Consider the following 16,186-nt stretch of genomic DNA (forward strand, 5'->3'; position numbering starts at 1 on the left):
TGGTGTCAGTTTCCATTGATTGCTTTTTTCTTGACTATGGGTTACATTTTCTTACTTCTCCACATGCCTAGAAAATTTTATTATATATTGAACATTGTAGATAACACATTATAGAAATTCTGGATCATGTTCCTCTGAAGAATATTGGTTTTTGTTCAAGCATGCAGGTAAATTACTAGTTGATCCCCTTAAAGTTGTGGAGGCCTGGTTTTTATACTTTGTTAGGGTGACTCTGTTTCAGTTTTGCTCTAGTCTTATAGCAAGTTCTTAGTCCTGGGAAATAGTCTCTGCTTCTAAGGCATGGACATTCAGGGGTTTTCAGTGAAAAGCCTGAGGTGTTTACCTGGCCCCTCTAACTTGATGAGATTCAAACTCCAATTTCTGTCTCCCCTGCTATAAGCAGGCAATGAAATCTTTGCTTAGCTTTTTCTGCCTTCCAGAAGTTGCTTGTTGGTGGACTATCTGGCAATTCTTCCCCACATGCACAACCAAGGGTTTAAAGGGAGTTTACACAAATCTTTAAAATCAGGTGCCATACTAATCCATCTGAAATCTTTAGAAATGTGTTACCCCTGAAGAAATTAATATTTTCCAGGTATTATTTTTTTTTCTTTTTTTTTTTTATCGTGATGTGCGGGCCTCTCACTGTCATGGCCTCTCCCGTTGCAGAGCATAGGCTCCAGACGCGCAGGCTCAGTAGTTGTGGCTCACAGGCCTAGCCACTCTGTGGCATGTGGGATGTTCCCAGACCGGGGCACGAACCCGTGTCCCCTGCATTGGCAGGTGGATTCTTAACCACTGTGCCACCAGGGAAGCCCCAGGTATTATGTATTTTAAGCACGACCATCCCAACACAGTCTCCAAATGTGATGAAAATCTACCCATGATCCAGTAACAGGCAAATGGACCCTCAGTTTTATTTGTCCAGAAGCTGAAGGGTTTTTGCCTGCAGCCCTATGGTCCTATTAATGTTTAGGGGTATGGCTATCTCCTCTGCCACACTTATGAATGGGCACTTGAATTTAACCTAAGGAATGATTAAAACTAGCTAATAGTTTACAGTTTGTAGATATTTTATTGGCAGGTAAAAAACTCATAAAACTGCCGTTGACTTTTGGTTTAACTTACAGGTTTTTTGTTATAATCTTACTTGCTGTCTCCATTGCATGGGTCCCTGCTATACAAGTGGCACACAGGGAACAACTATTTGAATACATGCAAGCAGTTTTAAGTTACCTGATGCCGCCCATTGCTGCCATCTTCCTGCTTACCATATTTTGCAAGAGAATCACTGAGCAGGTAGGTGGGAGTTGGCATGGCCACGGCATGGCACAGTGTGAGGGCTTGCCTTCACATCATACCTATCTTTGCAAAAGTTGCTCTGAGAGGGTCTCTTGTGCTTCAGGGGTTGACACCGTTGCATCATTTGCTTTCTGAGAGATGATTTACTCCTGGGCAGCTTTGGTCCGAGCTCCCTCATGCTTGCAGGGGAAAGGCAAGCTCTGATTTGTTTTCTACCCTTTGCAATGTAATCCACTTTCGACGGTGCCATAGATGGTGCAAAATGTGTGGGATCCTCCTGCATGCTCATCTAGCCACAGGAAGATATTCTTCTGTTGCCTCTGTGCATGGATGTTTCCTGCTCAGAGGTTTCAAACTCACAGGGGGATGTTCAGTCATGAGCTCCTACCGCCTTCCCTGCATGAAGACCATCTCCTCCAGCCACACTTAAAACTAAATAAAGATCCCAATTAATGGTTTGATCATTTCATCAGTAAGACTGAAAGCACAGTTTGCCAGAATATTTTCATTCATTATTTGAGTCACATCTTGACCTGTTTCTCCTAACAGCACTGAGCAGCTGGGCCTTGCATGAGTTCCCGAGCATGGTGCCTCTGTGACCTGGCTCCTGCCTGCCTCTCAGCCCTGGCCCTCTCCATACACAGTCCCTAGGCCCCAGCTACTGCTAACCACTTGCAGTGCTGATTGCCTGTCTCATGCCTTTTCTGGCCCCTCTTCATTCCTGTGGACTCTTTGCTTTGCCATGAATATCTTTGTCCACCTCCATCTGGCTGGTGCTTTCTGCAGGCCCATGTCAGGTGTTCAATCCTCCAGACAAATCTGCTAGTGCTTCTTTCTCTGCCTAGCTCGCCAGGACTCAATTGAGCACCGAGAATGGGGTGGGGGGCTGCTGGGCTCTGGAGATGCTCTTCTCTGTGCTCTCTTGGGAAGGGCAGGGGCAGAGGAGCAGGCAGTCAGGAGAACCTGCCTCCTACCGGCGATGGTCACCACCCTTGCAGTACTGGGGCCTATCACCAAGGGAAACTGGGGATCTTGTCCGTGGCTCTCCAGCTACCCCTGGTCCAAGGTTACAGCGTATTGTGGCTACCTTCCTTGACCTAGAGAACTTCTCCAGGCCTTCTCTCCCACCCTCATCTGGCTTCTGCTGCCCATCTGTTTCTAGATCTTCCCTTTTATGCACGCCTCCTTCAATAAATGGGTCCTGTGGACCACACCTGGCCTTTGGTTTCAGCTCTTTCTCCAAAATGCTTCCCACATACTGTCTCCTCTACCTCCTCCAACATTCAGCCACACCTGAGACAGGCTCCAGATGCAGCTTTAGGACCAAGATGAAGTCCTCACTCTTAAAGAGTGGACTGTCCAGTTGGAGGAGACGGATGATACCCAATGAGCAGATAAGATTTCTGAGAGTGGTGTAGTGCTGTTTAAAAGTCAAAAAGGATCATGGAGGTTAGCAGGGTAGGTGCTGGGGGCAGGGGGAGCACAAGGACATTAGCCAAGGTAGTGGGAGAAGATTTCTCCTAAGAAAGTGACCTCGAACCTGAATCCTGGAGGATGAGCCAGAAACACCAAGATCTAGATAGAGAGCCAAGCAGAAAGAAGGGCAAGTACAAGGGCCTGGCTGAGAGCACAGTGGGCAGGCCTGACATGCAGGAAGAGGCCATGCTTAGTGGCTAGAGTAGACTGACCAGGGGAGAGGGCGGAGCCAGGTGAGGTCAGCTCGAGCAGATGAGACTTGCTTCTGAGGGCAGCCATGAGAAGCCACGGTGGTCTTCAGCAGAGTCAGGGCACTCCCTAATCCATGCTTTGAAGAGATCACTCCGGCTTCTTGGACAGCGGGTGAGCAGGAGACCAGGTATGGATTCCACCTGTGTGAGAGAAGGTGGTAGGTCGGGATTGAGGTGGTCGCTGTGGAGACGATGGGACGATTTGCTGATGGATTGGTGGTAGGGCAGAATGGAAGGAAAGGGGCCAGGGATGTCTCCTGCGGTTTCTGCCTGAGCTGCCAGGGCGATGGAGGTGCCCCTACAGCAACAGGCAAGACTGAGGTCTCTTTGGACACATTATGTTTGAGATGTGTCTTCACCGTCTAACTTAAAACTGTCTCCAGTATTTCCTAAGTTCTCTGATTGACCTAAGAGAGTGTCCATGCGTCTTCGGTCTGTGTTCAGCCCAAGAAGGTGTCATCTCCTCGCAGTGCTAAGACTCTGCTTCTGCAAGGCATGTGAAGCCCTTGTTATGCTGAGTTTAGCTGACCAGTTTAGACTGGTCAGGAGGCGAGGCTGAGGATGGCTTGTCTCATTCCCCGTCTTCCTCCCAGGTGACTCTCGGGGCTCCTTCTTTGGCAGGGTGCCTTCTGGAGGCTGACTGGTGGACTTCTGATTGGCTTCTGCCGCATGGTGTCCAAGTTTGCCTACGGGGCCTGGAGCTGCTCGACAAACAGCAGGTGCCCTCGGATCATCTGTGGCGTGCACTACCTCTACTTGCCGTCATCCTCTCCACCATCAGTCTTTTCACCGTCCTGGGGATCTCCTTGTTCACAGACCCGATTCCAGATAAACATGTGAGTGCTGCCATGAGGATGCTCAGGGGTCCACCGCAGTCCCAGTGTCCCTGTGAACCACAAGTTGGCTCTGCCAGCTTTGGAGAAAAGTGGCTGAATTCCTGCATTCTTTTTGAAAGCGGGGTGGGGGGGTGGGGGGCAGGGGCTGGGGGTTGGGGGGTGACGGTTGGGTCAGAAATAGGCAAATAACCTCCTTGCCTTAAAAACTAAACTAAAAAGCTTTCCAACAGTCCTCTAATTACATATTCACTGAGAATGAGAAGTTTGGTTTTTAAAATACAAAATTTCCTTGAAGTGCTAAGGTTGCTAACCTCAGCGTGAATTAATGTAATCAGGGCAGTCCCAGCTGCCACCCACCCAGAAGGTATTAAGCCAGCAGGAGGGGGGACAGTAATGCTGGCAGTGCTGTGGCTGGTGGCTGGGCACACCTCATTCTCCTTTCCCGGCCACTTCCCCCCTCCCAGGAGGCAGGTGTCAGTCACCCCAGTTGGAATATAAAAAGCCTGGGCTCAGAGAAGTCAAGTCACTTGTCCATGACACCAAAACTAGCCAGCAGCAGGACTGGGCCTGACCAGACTCCATCACGTCACCCACATGGGCATGGCCAGGAGGCTTAGCAGGACAGGGGCTTGGCTGAGCCAAAGAGCAGCAGGGAGGGTCCTAGGTGTCAGAGGTGAGGGCAGGAGGAGCTCAGAAGGGAGGCGGGTCTGTGAAACCCGTGTGCCCTGGGGTCTGGGTGAGAGCTGAGAACTTGGAAGGCCGCCTCCCCTCTGGCCACCTTTCTGCTCAGTAGTTCCTTCTGACCCATTCCTCTCTCGCACACAGCCCCGTGGGATTGGGACGGAGCAAGTGGGGAGGACGGCCAGAAGTGCCCAGGACAGCTCGCCCACCACACGTCCCTGCCCTGCTCCCGGCACGTGGAGAAGCCGTGGGTGCTGGACCCAAGCTCCTGTCTCTCAGGGTCTTAATGGTTGACTTGTCTGACTTCTTTTCTAATGCTCTTGTATTCTCAACTTTTTGGTCTTGCCTGCTTCTCAGGCAGCCACGTGCTTGAGTGCTTTTCCTGCCCAGCAGCACAGGTGCTCTGGAGAGGAGGGGAGGGAGGCAAAGGGGGAACCGTGCTTTCGGGTCAGTGTCTGTGCTGCACACTGGGCGCTACCAGGGGAAGCGGGACCACACTCAATCCCATGTTCTTCCTGCCCAGCGGCCTGGTCCACAGGGCTCGTCGTGTAATTGGGAAGGCAAATGCAGACGTACAGCATCACCAGGAAGCAACTCAAGGCTAAACCCAGTCTCTGTCACTGACACGGCAGCAGGTTCATTACTGATGTCTTAGTCCGAGAGGCGGGGCTTGGAGGGGCTGCTCAGTCACATCCCTGCTATGTTTGGGGGAGTGGGAGAGGTGGTGGTGCTGAGATTCAAATATACCGAAGCTGGTATAATAGATTAAAACCTGCTCCGGGAGAGATTTGGTGGAAATGTTCGCTTACTTGTGCTTCTGCTGACCCCAACCCTCAAAAAAAGCAAAAAAAAGCAACAGCAATTGGCTGGATTTTACTTCCCAAAGTCTCCATATGTGTTTTCAGGAAGAGAACAAAATAACAGACTAGAAGGGAAGGGGTGCTCCCCTTCTGCATCTGCAAATGCCTTGCTGAGCTTGAGCGACTAAGCCTGGCTAGGGCCCAGGTCATCCGGGTACCCCAGGTGAACCAGGTCAGGCCTCCTCTGGGCTGCGTGAGTGCTCATCTCTGACAGCCAGGAGGGGCTCCTGGAAGGAAAGCAGAGTTCCCAGGTCTACCCTGCGGGCCCATCCACCAGAAGCAGCAGACCAGAGTGATGAGCAGCTTCTCCCACCCTGAAGGGCACAGCTTCCTAGACCCTCAGTTACTGGAAGAAGCCTTGAGTGTGTTGCCTCCTACCCTACCATCCAGCCCAAGACACCGAGGTCACCTTTGGGCAGCCGCACAACCACGCAGGACCAGAGCCAGCACTGAAATCCAGGGTTCCCAGGCGCCTTGCTTTCCCCACCCCATGTTCCTTCTGTCCCTTGTTGGAGTCTAACGACCCTTTTCAGTCCCTCGAGACCCTGGTGCCCAGCTGTGAGCCGTGGCACCATAAGGCCTGCATGACATGGCCCTGGGTGGTGACATGCGCCTGCTCTCCCCCCAGCTACGCCGCCTCTGTTGGAGTTTATGGAACAGCCAAGAGGAAAGGGTCGATCTGGACAAAGACACACAAGGGAAGAGCCCCGCACCGCAGGCACGGCCAGGTGAGAAGGGAGACCCAAAGCCAGCGGAGAGGCCTGTGCTGCTCCTTGCCCCCACCCCCGCTGTCTCCACTCCCAGAAGTGCTTCCAGGCAGAGGCTCCATCTTTCATTTTCCCAAAGATGCCTTGTGGGTGTTTGTCGAGGGTGAGATGCCCCTCGGCCATCCGTGTGGCTGTCCGGGCCAGAGAGATCCAGATGGGAGACGTCAGCGGGTGCCGGGGGAGGAGGGAAGGGTCCGTGAGGGGCAGAGAAACACAAGTGTCTGGTGATCTAGGAGCGTTTAAGCTGGGGTGGGAGGGACCCACCGAGCCGCACAGATCACATTGTGCCTCAGCAGGAGGGGAGGAGGCACCGGGGACAGCAGGCCACAGAGTCTCACACAGGGATTCAGACCCACAGGGGTTCTGGGAAGTGGGCGGGAGCCTCTGCAAGGGGGAGGGAGCAGCCCCACCCAAGAGGGCGCCGGGGGACACCGCCAAGGACAGCCGATTTCACTGGGGCAAGAAGAGAGAGTTCCGGGAGAGGCTCGGGCCTGGGGGCCCCAGAAGGCCCAGAGGAAAGCTCTCAGCAGATGGGGTCAGAGGCGGAGTGCGGGGGCCCCAGGGAGGGTGACCTGCACCTCCTGAGGCCCTGATGCAAACAGGGATAAAGGCCTAACAAGATTAGCGCTGAGTCTGGGGCAGAGAGTCTGGGGGGACTGTGAGTTTGGAGGAGGGAGGGAGGGAAGGCCTGCCTGGGGAGAGGCAGTGTTCTGGGGCCCCCTCTCCACTCCTGCCAGGAACGTTCAGAGCCTAGAGGGGCCTGGGACCCTCTCCCGACACCTGCAGGGCAGGGGAGTGGCCTCTCCTGAGCCAGGCTGCCCCGCGACCCTGGAGGGTACAGGGCTCCCAGGATTGCTCTCCCTCAGGGACAGAGGAACTGCCCGTTGGGGGCCACATGTGCCGGGGGCTTGTTCTGGGGGCACCTCCGAACTCCTCTTCTCCCTCGTCCACAATCGTCGGTGGATGCCATGATGACAGTGGCTCACACTTTTTGCCCATTTGGGATGTGCCAAGCACTGTGGAAAGTATGCCTATGTGTGACAGGTACAATTATCATCCCCATTTCAGAGATGGGGGGACTGAGGCACCAAACATTTGAGTAGTCGGCCCTGGACTACAAAGATAACCAGGCAGTGGTGGAGCTGGGATTTGAACACAGGCAGTCTGACTCCAAAGCATGTGCTCTTGGCCACTGGTCTGTCCCATCTCCCGTCATACAGCTCTTGGGCTGTGTTTACATGATCAGTCGCCATTGATATACAGCAACATTTTTGGGCCTGGCAGCTGCATGATGGTGTGCTGACCCAGACATCTGAGAGACCGAGAGACAGGACCAGCATGTGCCGCTCAGGACCTTTCAGCACCGCAGCAGGTATCTGCGTCTCTGGGGTGCTCTGGCGGCAGCACCTCCCCTGTAACACAGGCCCCTCCGTCACTGGCTGACGGGTTCCGCCATCCCTGGTGCTGCCCCAGCCTCAGGACACACAGCTGGCGTGGTGGCTGCCCAAGGGGATGAGACATGGAACAGGTCACAGCGCACACTTCTCGGACTGAGGTGTGCTTGTCTTATCATCAAAGAGGGATCCGTTCCCAGACTGGCTGGGCTCACGTGTGTGCGGAGCTGGCCGTGGTGCTGACCCGCGCCTGAGCAGGCCTGGGAGCGGCCAGCGTGGGCTGCACTACCAGACACCGGAGGGATATTTAAGCCCCAGAGTGAGACATTTCACTGATTTGGTCCAGAGCTGTGAATAGAAACTTGCCCATAATTCCTAGACTTCCCCCGTTCCTGGAGAAAACACCAGTGATTCCCCTTTCAAGGGCCCAGAGGGCCTTCCTTTGGGCCAGGTTGTGAGACTGGTACCTACCTGGAGAAGACACGCCCCAAGGTTGCTGAGGAGAGCAGAGCAATTGGGGCTTTTTCCATCCTCAGAGGAGCAGCCACTTGCCCTAGACCTACAGAGCTGTGCTGGGCGTGTGCCAGAGACGGGAGGGGTGGGCCCTCCAGCGCCCAGCGGGGAGGGCCTGCCCCGTGACGGCCGGGGTTCTGGGCCGGCTGAAGGCTCTGCCAGTGCAAGCAAGCATGGCCCAGGCCACACCCCAAGTCCCCGCTCCGTGTCTCTGCGGGCGGTGGGCGGTGGGCGGTGCTCTGCAGCAGCGGCTGAGGGTTGCTCTCCACGTCAGAGCCAGTCTGTTGGGCTTCCTGCCGGCCTCACCGCTGAGATGTGAGCCCTAGAAAGACCCCCTCCTGTGTGTGGCCTCTTAGCCTCCTGACCTGTGCCTATTCCCTCTGTTCCAGACATATTTGAGGAGGCCAGGAGCTGCCTTTGGAAGGCCTGGGATGTGTTCTGCGGACTGGAGCCACTGCCAGGCCCCAGACCCGCCCCGGAAGAGGCAGTCGTGCAGAAGATGGAGTGTGGTGACACGGAAGGGACACAGCACAGTGCCACTTCTGAAGGGACAGAGAAGCGCGACATGCTGGAAGGAACAAAGCTCCGAGACATGCCAGAGATATCCCACTGGAGAAAAGTGCCCAACGTCTGCGGGTTCCTCTTGGTATCGCTCACAGTGCTCTGCCACTTCTACTCCTCCTAGGCAGCCTGCGGGGACGTCTGGGGAACGGGCGAACCACCGCCTCTTGCAAATGCCCTCATCGTCGACAGGAGGAAACATTTCCTACGGGGAGGCCCACGGACGTGGACCAAGGATCACACTGATGAAAACGCGCCCGCAGCGTCAATGCTGCCGGCTGACGGGCGGCGAAGCCCACTGGTGAGGGCAGAGACCGAAGATGAGCACGTCTGTCCTCTGTGCGATGAGTCATTCTCCCCAGATGGCCCCACTGCACAAACACTGGCTTTCACTTTAAATTTAATTTTGGCTTTTTATCTCTAGATATATTTGGGGGTTTTGCTTGTGTTTACTGTCACCATTTCCTTCCTATACCCACCTCTGTTTGCTGTGTTCTCTCCTCCTTTGTAAAGGTATGGCTGCTGGCAAAGATGCTCCTCCTCGCGCCAAGGGTCCCACCCACAAGGGGCTGTGCCTACTGCCAATGACCACACAGGCCAGCTGGCGCCAAGGCTGCCGCGGATGGAAACGTTGGCTCCTGCCTGGACCCGTGGTGGGGCTGAGGCGGTCTCTGCCTGAGGACCAGGCCTCCCTGTGGCTCAGCTCTGGCTGCTCCCCTAAAGGGCAGGTGGAGAGGAAACTTCCCTCCTTGTTGAGCTCCTCCCAGTTCCTCCCAGTCTGCCTGCTACTGGGAGTTGGGCCCAGGGGCTGGATCCCCTTTAGCTGTCAAGTATAGACCAGTCCTGGGCTGTGTCTCTGGGAGAGGCTCCCTAAGCCACCCCTTCCTCTTCCTTCTTCTTAGACCAAAATAAATGATTTGGGTCTTTAGAAAAAGTTTCAGATGCCTTGAAGTGATTTGGGGGAGGCCCACCCAACATTGCAAAAGTCACACTCTGAAGGTGCAGTCGGGACCAGGCCCCCATCCCTCGTTTAGTCTTTCAGCTGACATTTTTGAGTGCCTGCTATGTGCCAGCACTGCTGGGAAGCAGTCATGGACAGAGTTCATGGTCCAGGGAAGTAGACAATGAAACACGAGCGGTGATGGCCAGCACCTCATGTGGCCCGCTATTTCCCTGCCCAGGTTATCATCACGTTCAAGCCATGGAGCCACCCCATGTGGAAGGACCAGAACCACATTTCACAGAGGAGGAGACTGAGCTCAGCCAGGGGACCAAGTAAATGGGCCCTCTGTGCATGTGCACGTGGCAGGAGCGCCCACAGGGAGGAGGCCTCCCGTGACTGAAGTGGGAGGTCAGCTAGCTGGATAACAGAGGGACAACATGTGGGAAGACAGGGTGAGGCAAGGGTGTGAGGAGGCCAGAGTGCAGAACTGTGGGAGGTGGGGAGGGCAGGGTGGGCAGGGGCTGGACCTGCAGGCCTCAGGTGCTTTGGGATCCTGAGTCCCTGGGAACTTCAGCCAGGAAGGGATGGGATCAGATTTGCTGGCCGCTGCTGGAAGATGAAAGGCGGCAGGAACACCCACCAGGAGGCTATTAGAGGAATCCAGGCAAGTTAGCAGCAAAAAAGAAAAGACAAGGGAACAGCATCAAGAGAAGCCAGCAATTAGAAGTAACAGGACTCAAGTACTAGACTTCTGGAGGGAGGGCCCAGGGGTGACTCTCTGGCTTGAACATGTGGGCAGAGGGTGTACCAATTCCAAAGACAGGCCACACTGGAAGAGAGCAGGTGCAGGAGAAAAGTGGAGCACCGTTTGGGACATGTGGAGTTTGAGTTGCATGAAGATACTTATTGCCGTCTTGACAATGTTAAGTCCTCTGCTTCATGAACGTGGGATGTCCTTCCATTTATTTAGGTCTTCTAATTTCTTTCAACAGTGTTTTGTTTTCAGCACTCAAGTTTTGCACTTCTTTTGTTAAATTGATTCCTGGGTATTTTATTCTTTTTGATGCTACTGTAAATGAGGTGTTTTTTTTTCTAATTGAGTTATAGTTGATGTACAATATTATATAAGTTACAGGTGTACAACATAGTGATTCACAATTTTTAAAGGTCATACTCCATTTATAGTTATTTTAAAATATTGGTTATATTTCCTGTTGTACAATATATCCTTGTAGCTTATTTATTTTATACATAAGAGTTTCTACCTCTTAGTCCCCTAGCCCTTTTCTTAATTGCATTTTCAGATTGTTCATTGCTTATGTACAGAAAATCCTGCAACTTTGCTGAACTCGTTTATTAGTTCTAATATTTTTTAAGTGTCTTCCTTGGGATTTTTCATATATAAAATCATGTAGTGTGCAAGTAGAAATAGTGTACTTCTTTCTTTCCAACCTGGGTGCCTTTTATTTCATTATCTTGCCTAAACTGCCCTGGCTAGAACCTCCAGTACAATGTCAAGTAGAAGTAGTGAGTGCAGGCATCCTTGTCTTATTCCCGATCTTAGAGGGAAAGCATCCAGTCTCCTCATCGTTGAGTATGATGTTAGCGGTGAGTTTTTGCAGATGTTATCATGTTGAGGAAATGCCGCTCTTTCCTATTTTGCTGAGAGTTTTTGATTTTGTTTTAGTTTGGGGTTTTTTTTATGAATGGGTGTTGGATTTTGTCAAGTGCTTTTTTTGCATCTATTAAGATGATCATGTGGTTTCTGTTCTTTCCTTACACGTTACATTGATTCATTTTCACGTGTTAAACCAACCTTGCATTCCTGGGATAACTTACAGTCGGTCATGGTGTATAATGATTTTCTCATGTGGCTGGATTTGGTTTGCTAATATTTGGTTGAGTTCTTGTGTCTATATTCATAGAGGTCAATAGTTTTCTTTCTTTATGAGGTCTTTGTCTGGTTTGGGTATCAGGGTAATACTGTCTTCATGGAATGAATTGGGAATTGTCCCCTCTTCTATTTTTTTAAATTAGTTTGTGAAGGACTGGTATTAATTTTTGCCTGGAGACATTTAAGGGTAAGTATTAAGTTGGATGGAAGGTCCAGAACACAGCAGAGAGGCTGGCGCTAGAGACTCAGACTGAGGGGAGAGAAGACAGTGGACCAGCCTAGCTAAGAAGTGAACCTGGTAGAGGAAGCCCAAGTCAGGCAGATGAGATTGTGCAGGAGAGCAAACAGAGATGTCAGGTTAAGAAAGAGGGTTCTTTCTGCAGAGGAGACTAAGAGGGCACAACCAGGGCCCTGGGAGGAGCACCAAGACAGCCGCCACAGGAAGGGAGCACTGGCACCTGGGTTACTGCTCGGGCCAAGCACAAAGAGCACAGGAACTTGGCAGCAAGAAGTCCAGAGCCCTTCAAGGAGGTGGTAAGGGTGGAGCCAGCGTGCTATGGTTGAGGCAGGATGAGGAAGTGGAGACCCTCAAGCCCCTGTTTTCCTGAAGGAGGAAAGGTTTCCTCTTACAGGGCCTTTTTTGAGAATGAGATTTAACCTGAAACCCCAGCTGGGCCTGGCAGCAGGTCCCTCCCAGTACAAGAGGGGCTGCTTGGGCTAATCCTGGAATCCCAGGATGCAAGCGTCTCTGTGTTTCTGCTAGGAAAGTGAAGGCCCCAGGCACTGGAAGGACTATAAGAAGGCACTCAGCTGGGGATTCTAGCTCTGCAGGTAGCGTCTATTCTGGGAGGTTCTGTCCCTCAGGAAGTGTGGCTGCTGGTTGGTGATGTAACAAGGGAAACCTGGTGTGAGGCAGGGAGCCTCGGAAAGCTCATGGGGGAGATTAAGGCTTCGGCTCAGCCCAAACGAGGCCAGCCCTGAAGCTGAGCCGCTCCTACAGCTTCTCCAACAGAGGTCAGAACCCTGCCAGATCACCGGACAGGTTGGGTCGGGGAGATCAGGGAGTCCCCATGCCTCCTCCCCCTGCAACCTGGCTTCTCCACCCCTCCAACCCCCCGCACCCCACCCCCAGGGCTCTCCAGCCTCTTAGCCAGTTTCGCTGCGGGAGAAGCAAGGCAGGTGGAGGCACAGGTGGGAGCTCTCTGGAGGGAGGCCTGGCAGACAACAGGGGGAGGGCTGCGGGGGGGAGGTCGGCCTCAGGCCAGCCCGAGCTTACGAAGGTGACTTGGCTTTGGAGAACACAGCTGTTTGGGGGGAAGACCTTAAGGAGCTGCCCTGTTCTGAGCTCTCATCCCTGGGGTGAGGGTGGGGGTGGGGGGGGCCTCTTACAACTCACCCTCCTCCAGCAAGAGCCCACTTGGGGTTGCACCTGTGACCTTCCTTCCTGTCGCCCCACGTGGGGAGGGGCAGACCTGGTGAGCAGGGCCACACCCAGCCACACCCCATGGGCCTATTCACTGAGCATCCGGCTCAGGCAGTGCTGTCTGGACCAGCTGTTCCTTCCCCCACCCAGCTCCCTGCCCCCACCTTGTCCCTAGATGCTTGGCCCTGCTCTGTGCTTTCCCAGGGGACTCGACCACAGCAGACAGCAGGGATGCCTCGCACCCGGCCCTGGACCCGGGGTTCAGCCTGTGACCCTGTCCTTCTGGGCCAGGCATTTCCCCTTTGGCAGGAGAGAGAAGAGCCGTGACCTGCCCCAGAAACGTCAGGTGCCATTCAGACCAAGATAAAGAGATTCAGCGCATTTATTCAGTCATGGGGTCAGCAGGTGGGGCCGGTAAGAGGCTCAGGGTTTCCACTCAATGACTTTGACGGCGATCTGGGCTGCCCGCTGCACAGCCACGCTGGTGTCCTCCTCGAGGGCCCGGAAGGTGGGCACGTGGGACTGCAGGATCTTGCGGCCCTCGGGAGCCTCGGCCAGCATGGTGAGGACCTTGATGGCATTGAGGCGCGCCTTGCTCAAGGATGAGTGCAGTAGCTCCAGCAGCGGACGGATGGCCTCCGTGTCCAGGGCCACGTACTTCCCTGCAGGGCACCAATGCCAGGCATTCCTGGGGTTCCCTGCCCACCTCCCTCGCCCCCCAGCCCTCCCAACGCAGGCTCCACACCCTCCCTGCCCCCAGCCTGGGCCCCACAAGCTCCCCAGCTGGCTTCTCCCCAACCACCAGGTACCTGTCTCGCAACCCAGTCCTCTCAAGGCAGCATGAGGGGTCTTTTGAAAATTAAAATCCAATCGAATGAGAAGGGGAGACGCCCCTCCTTAATCCTTACTTGCTGCCCACCCCCTCACCCGCTGAAATGCCACGCTGCCGCCCCCTGCCCCCAACCCTCCTACACCGAGCACTCTGCTCTTTGCTGCCAGACCGTCCAGCCCCTTTTGCCCTGCTAGCTCCCCTCTCAGAGGATGCTCTGCCCCCATACTGTGCCCACCGTCTCCCCCAGGTTACTCTTCACTCTGCCGCCCCTGCCAACCTCAGACAGCAGAGGCTGAGACGTCTGGGTCCCCATCGCCCAGCACAGAGCCTGGCCTGTGGCAGGGGCTCAGGGCTCCTCGGCTAGAGTGCTAGCTCAGGGAAGTGACCACATCTCCCCCAAATTCCCATGTTGTCCGGGCCCCATGAGAGCCCCCCAGCCCTCCAAGCATTCCTACAGGAAGCCCAGGTAAGACACTGACTGCACTGAGGACGCCCGCGAGATCCACGCTCATGGGGAGCCCCACACTGGGGGTCGGCACCCTGACTGCACGATCAGTCAGAAGGGGGCTGTGGACTCTGGGAAGGCCCCAACCTCTCCCCCTGACGCATCTCAGATTTCACCATCAGGACGAACTGGGGAGTGGCAAGGAGTCCCAGCTCTGGGGGGGATCTGCAGACTGCTGATTGAGAATCAGAGGCCCAGGTAGTTAGTTCTCCGTGGATCAGCAAGGAAGCTCAGGGCGTGGGGCTGGCACAGGCAAGGGAAGGTCAGACAGCTGGCACAGGCAAGGGAAGGTCAGAGGTCCTGCGGGGACCCTATCCTCCAGGTGGGGAAACCAGCCCAGGCCCTTCCTACCGCCCAGGTCAGGTGACTGAGCATGGAAGCCTGGCTGCTGGGAGTCCGCATGGGGGAGGTAGCCTTACGCTCCTATGCGCCCCCTCCACACTGAGAAAAGTAACATTGATCAAGAAACACAGCAGAAGCAAGGGCTCCAGTTTTTGCTTAGACCTCAGCATAATGGACTCATGGGTGGCAAACGAATCAATCCCAGAATTTCGGCTCACAAGAGGCCTGGGTCAGATGCAAGAATTCCAAAACCAGGGAACAGAGGGAATAACAGGGAGGGGCCCCAGGTGGTGGGCCCTCTGTGGCCTGGAAGGAGAGGGCGGAGCCTGGGACCAGGGAGGGGCAGTACTCAGCTTGCTAGGGGGCTGCGGTGACCCCCCACCCCAAAGGCGCCGACGCCCAGCCAGCAGGCAGCCTCACCTTTGGTGGTCACTGTGACGTACATGAGGGCCCCAGCTGCACTGGCCTGCACCTCCTCTTCCTTGTCCTTCAGCAGGTGCACCAGGATGGGGATGACGTCGTGCTGCCACACCTGGTTCTTGCCCTCCAGGGGGATGCTGGGCCAGAGAGGGGGCAGCTGGGTGGCTGCACTTGGAGGAAGAGGGGGACAGGACCACCCCAGGGGGACACCAGGGGAAAGGACTTGTGTTGAGACCATCCCTGGTGGCCACGCCAGGGTGCAGAGGAGCACTGGTGTGAGGTGTGGGTCCCACCCCGACACTCAGATGACCTGGGAGCACGGCCTGGGGCCACAGAAGGCCAGACCCAGGAGCCAGCGGTGGTGAAATGAAGGGAGGTGGCCGCAGCTAAAGCAGCTCTGAGGCTCTGTGATCCTCAGGCTCCAGGCCAGGATTTAGACTGTGATCACAGTGACACTGGGTCACTAGTGACTAGACGCCCGCGGCTCCACGTCCTGACCTGTGAAGGGAGCCACCACCTTCCTCGGAGCAAGTCCAAGTGTGCAGATGGCACCTCCTGTGCTTGCCTTCCTCATGGGAGGGGGACAGCCCTCTCATTTTTGCCGGGAGTGGGGGCTTCCTGGGACACAGGACTGTCAGGGCTAAACCCAGGCCTGGGCAGGCAGGTGCCCCAGTGGCGGGCTCCTCTTCCCCCAGGGCACAAGCAGGTGAGGGGAAGCAGGGGCCTGGGGCGCCACTCCTGCGCCCCCGCTCCGTCCCTTGTCCCTGCCCAGGCCTCACCTGACTGCGGTTAGTGCTTGGGCCGCTTTGCTCCGGATGTTGCTGTTGGCGCTCAGGAGCTTCTCCTTCAGGAAGGGCACCGCCCGGCTGGCCAGTGCCTCGGTGGCGTCCTCCCTCAGGCAGGCGGCCAGCGTGTCCAGGAGGAGCTCCTGGATCCGTTCCTCCTCCCTCTGCAGTTTCCACACCAGCGAGGGGATCAGGCTGCTGTTGACAATGCCCTTGGCCCCTGCAGGACAGGAACGGGCGCTGAGGGTGGGCCAGTGGGCCACCCCCCACCTGTCACCTGTGCTGGGAGCCGGAGGGCTGGCGAGGGGGTGGTATTTGACAAGATAAATTGCAAATCCCCCCCTCCCGCTGCCAGGCAGGGGGCCCAAGCAGCCAGCATGTGGCCGTGGGTGACAAGCTGG

At 55.2% G+C, this 16,186-nt stretch overlaps 2 protein-coding genes across 2 annotated transcripts in view; one reads left to right on the forward strand and one right to left on the reverse strand.

Annotated features, from left to right (window-relative positions):
- The window catches only part of LOC111163014 (sodium/glucose cotransporter 1-like), a 64,291-nt gene extending 53,343 nt beyond the window's left edge, over nt 1–10,948 (forward strand). The window contains 6 exon segments of the mRNA XM_089894785.1: nt 1,131–1,299; nt 2,465–2,600; nt 3,643–3,783; nt 3,786–3,865; nt 6,035–6,134; nt 8,470–10,948. Of these exon segments, the coding sequence (XP_089750911.1) occupies nt 1,131–1,299; nt 2,465–2,600; nt 3,643–3,783; nt 3,786–3,865; nt 6,035–6,134; nt 8,470–8,765 (922 nt within the window). The 3' untranslated portion in view covers nt 8,766–10,948.
- A 2,374-nt stretch (nt 10,949–13,322) lies between these two features.
- Nucleotides 13,323–16,186, reverse strand: part of RSPH14 (radial spoke head 14 homolog) — a 60,693-nt gene continuing 57,829 nt past the window's right edge. Inside the window, exons 4-6 of the mRNA XM_022551199.3 lie at nt 15,780–16,005; nt 15,001–15,137; nt 13,323–13,563 (exon numbers count right to left, since the gene is read on the reverse strand). Coding sequence (XP_022406907.2) covers nt 13,325–13,563; nt 15,001–15,137; nt 15,780–16,005 — 602 coding nt within the window. The 3' untranslated portion in view covers nt 13,323–13,324. The remainder of the gene's footprint in view (nt 13,564–15,000; nt 15,138–15,779; nt 16,006–16,186) is intronic.

This window comes from Delphinapterus leucas, chromosome 14 (assembly GCF_059928025.1).
Source record: "Delphinapterus leucas isolate spDelLeu-1000000601 "Yukka" chromosome 14, BTC_Dleu_Yukka2, whole genome shotgun sequence".
Classification (NCBI taxonomy): Eukaryota; Metazoa; Chordata; class Mammalia; order Artiodactyla; family Monodontidae; genus Delphinapterus; species Delphinapterus leucas.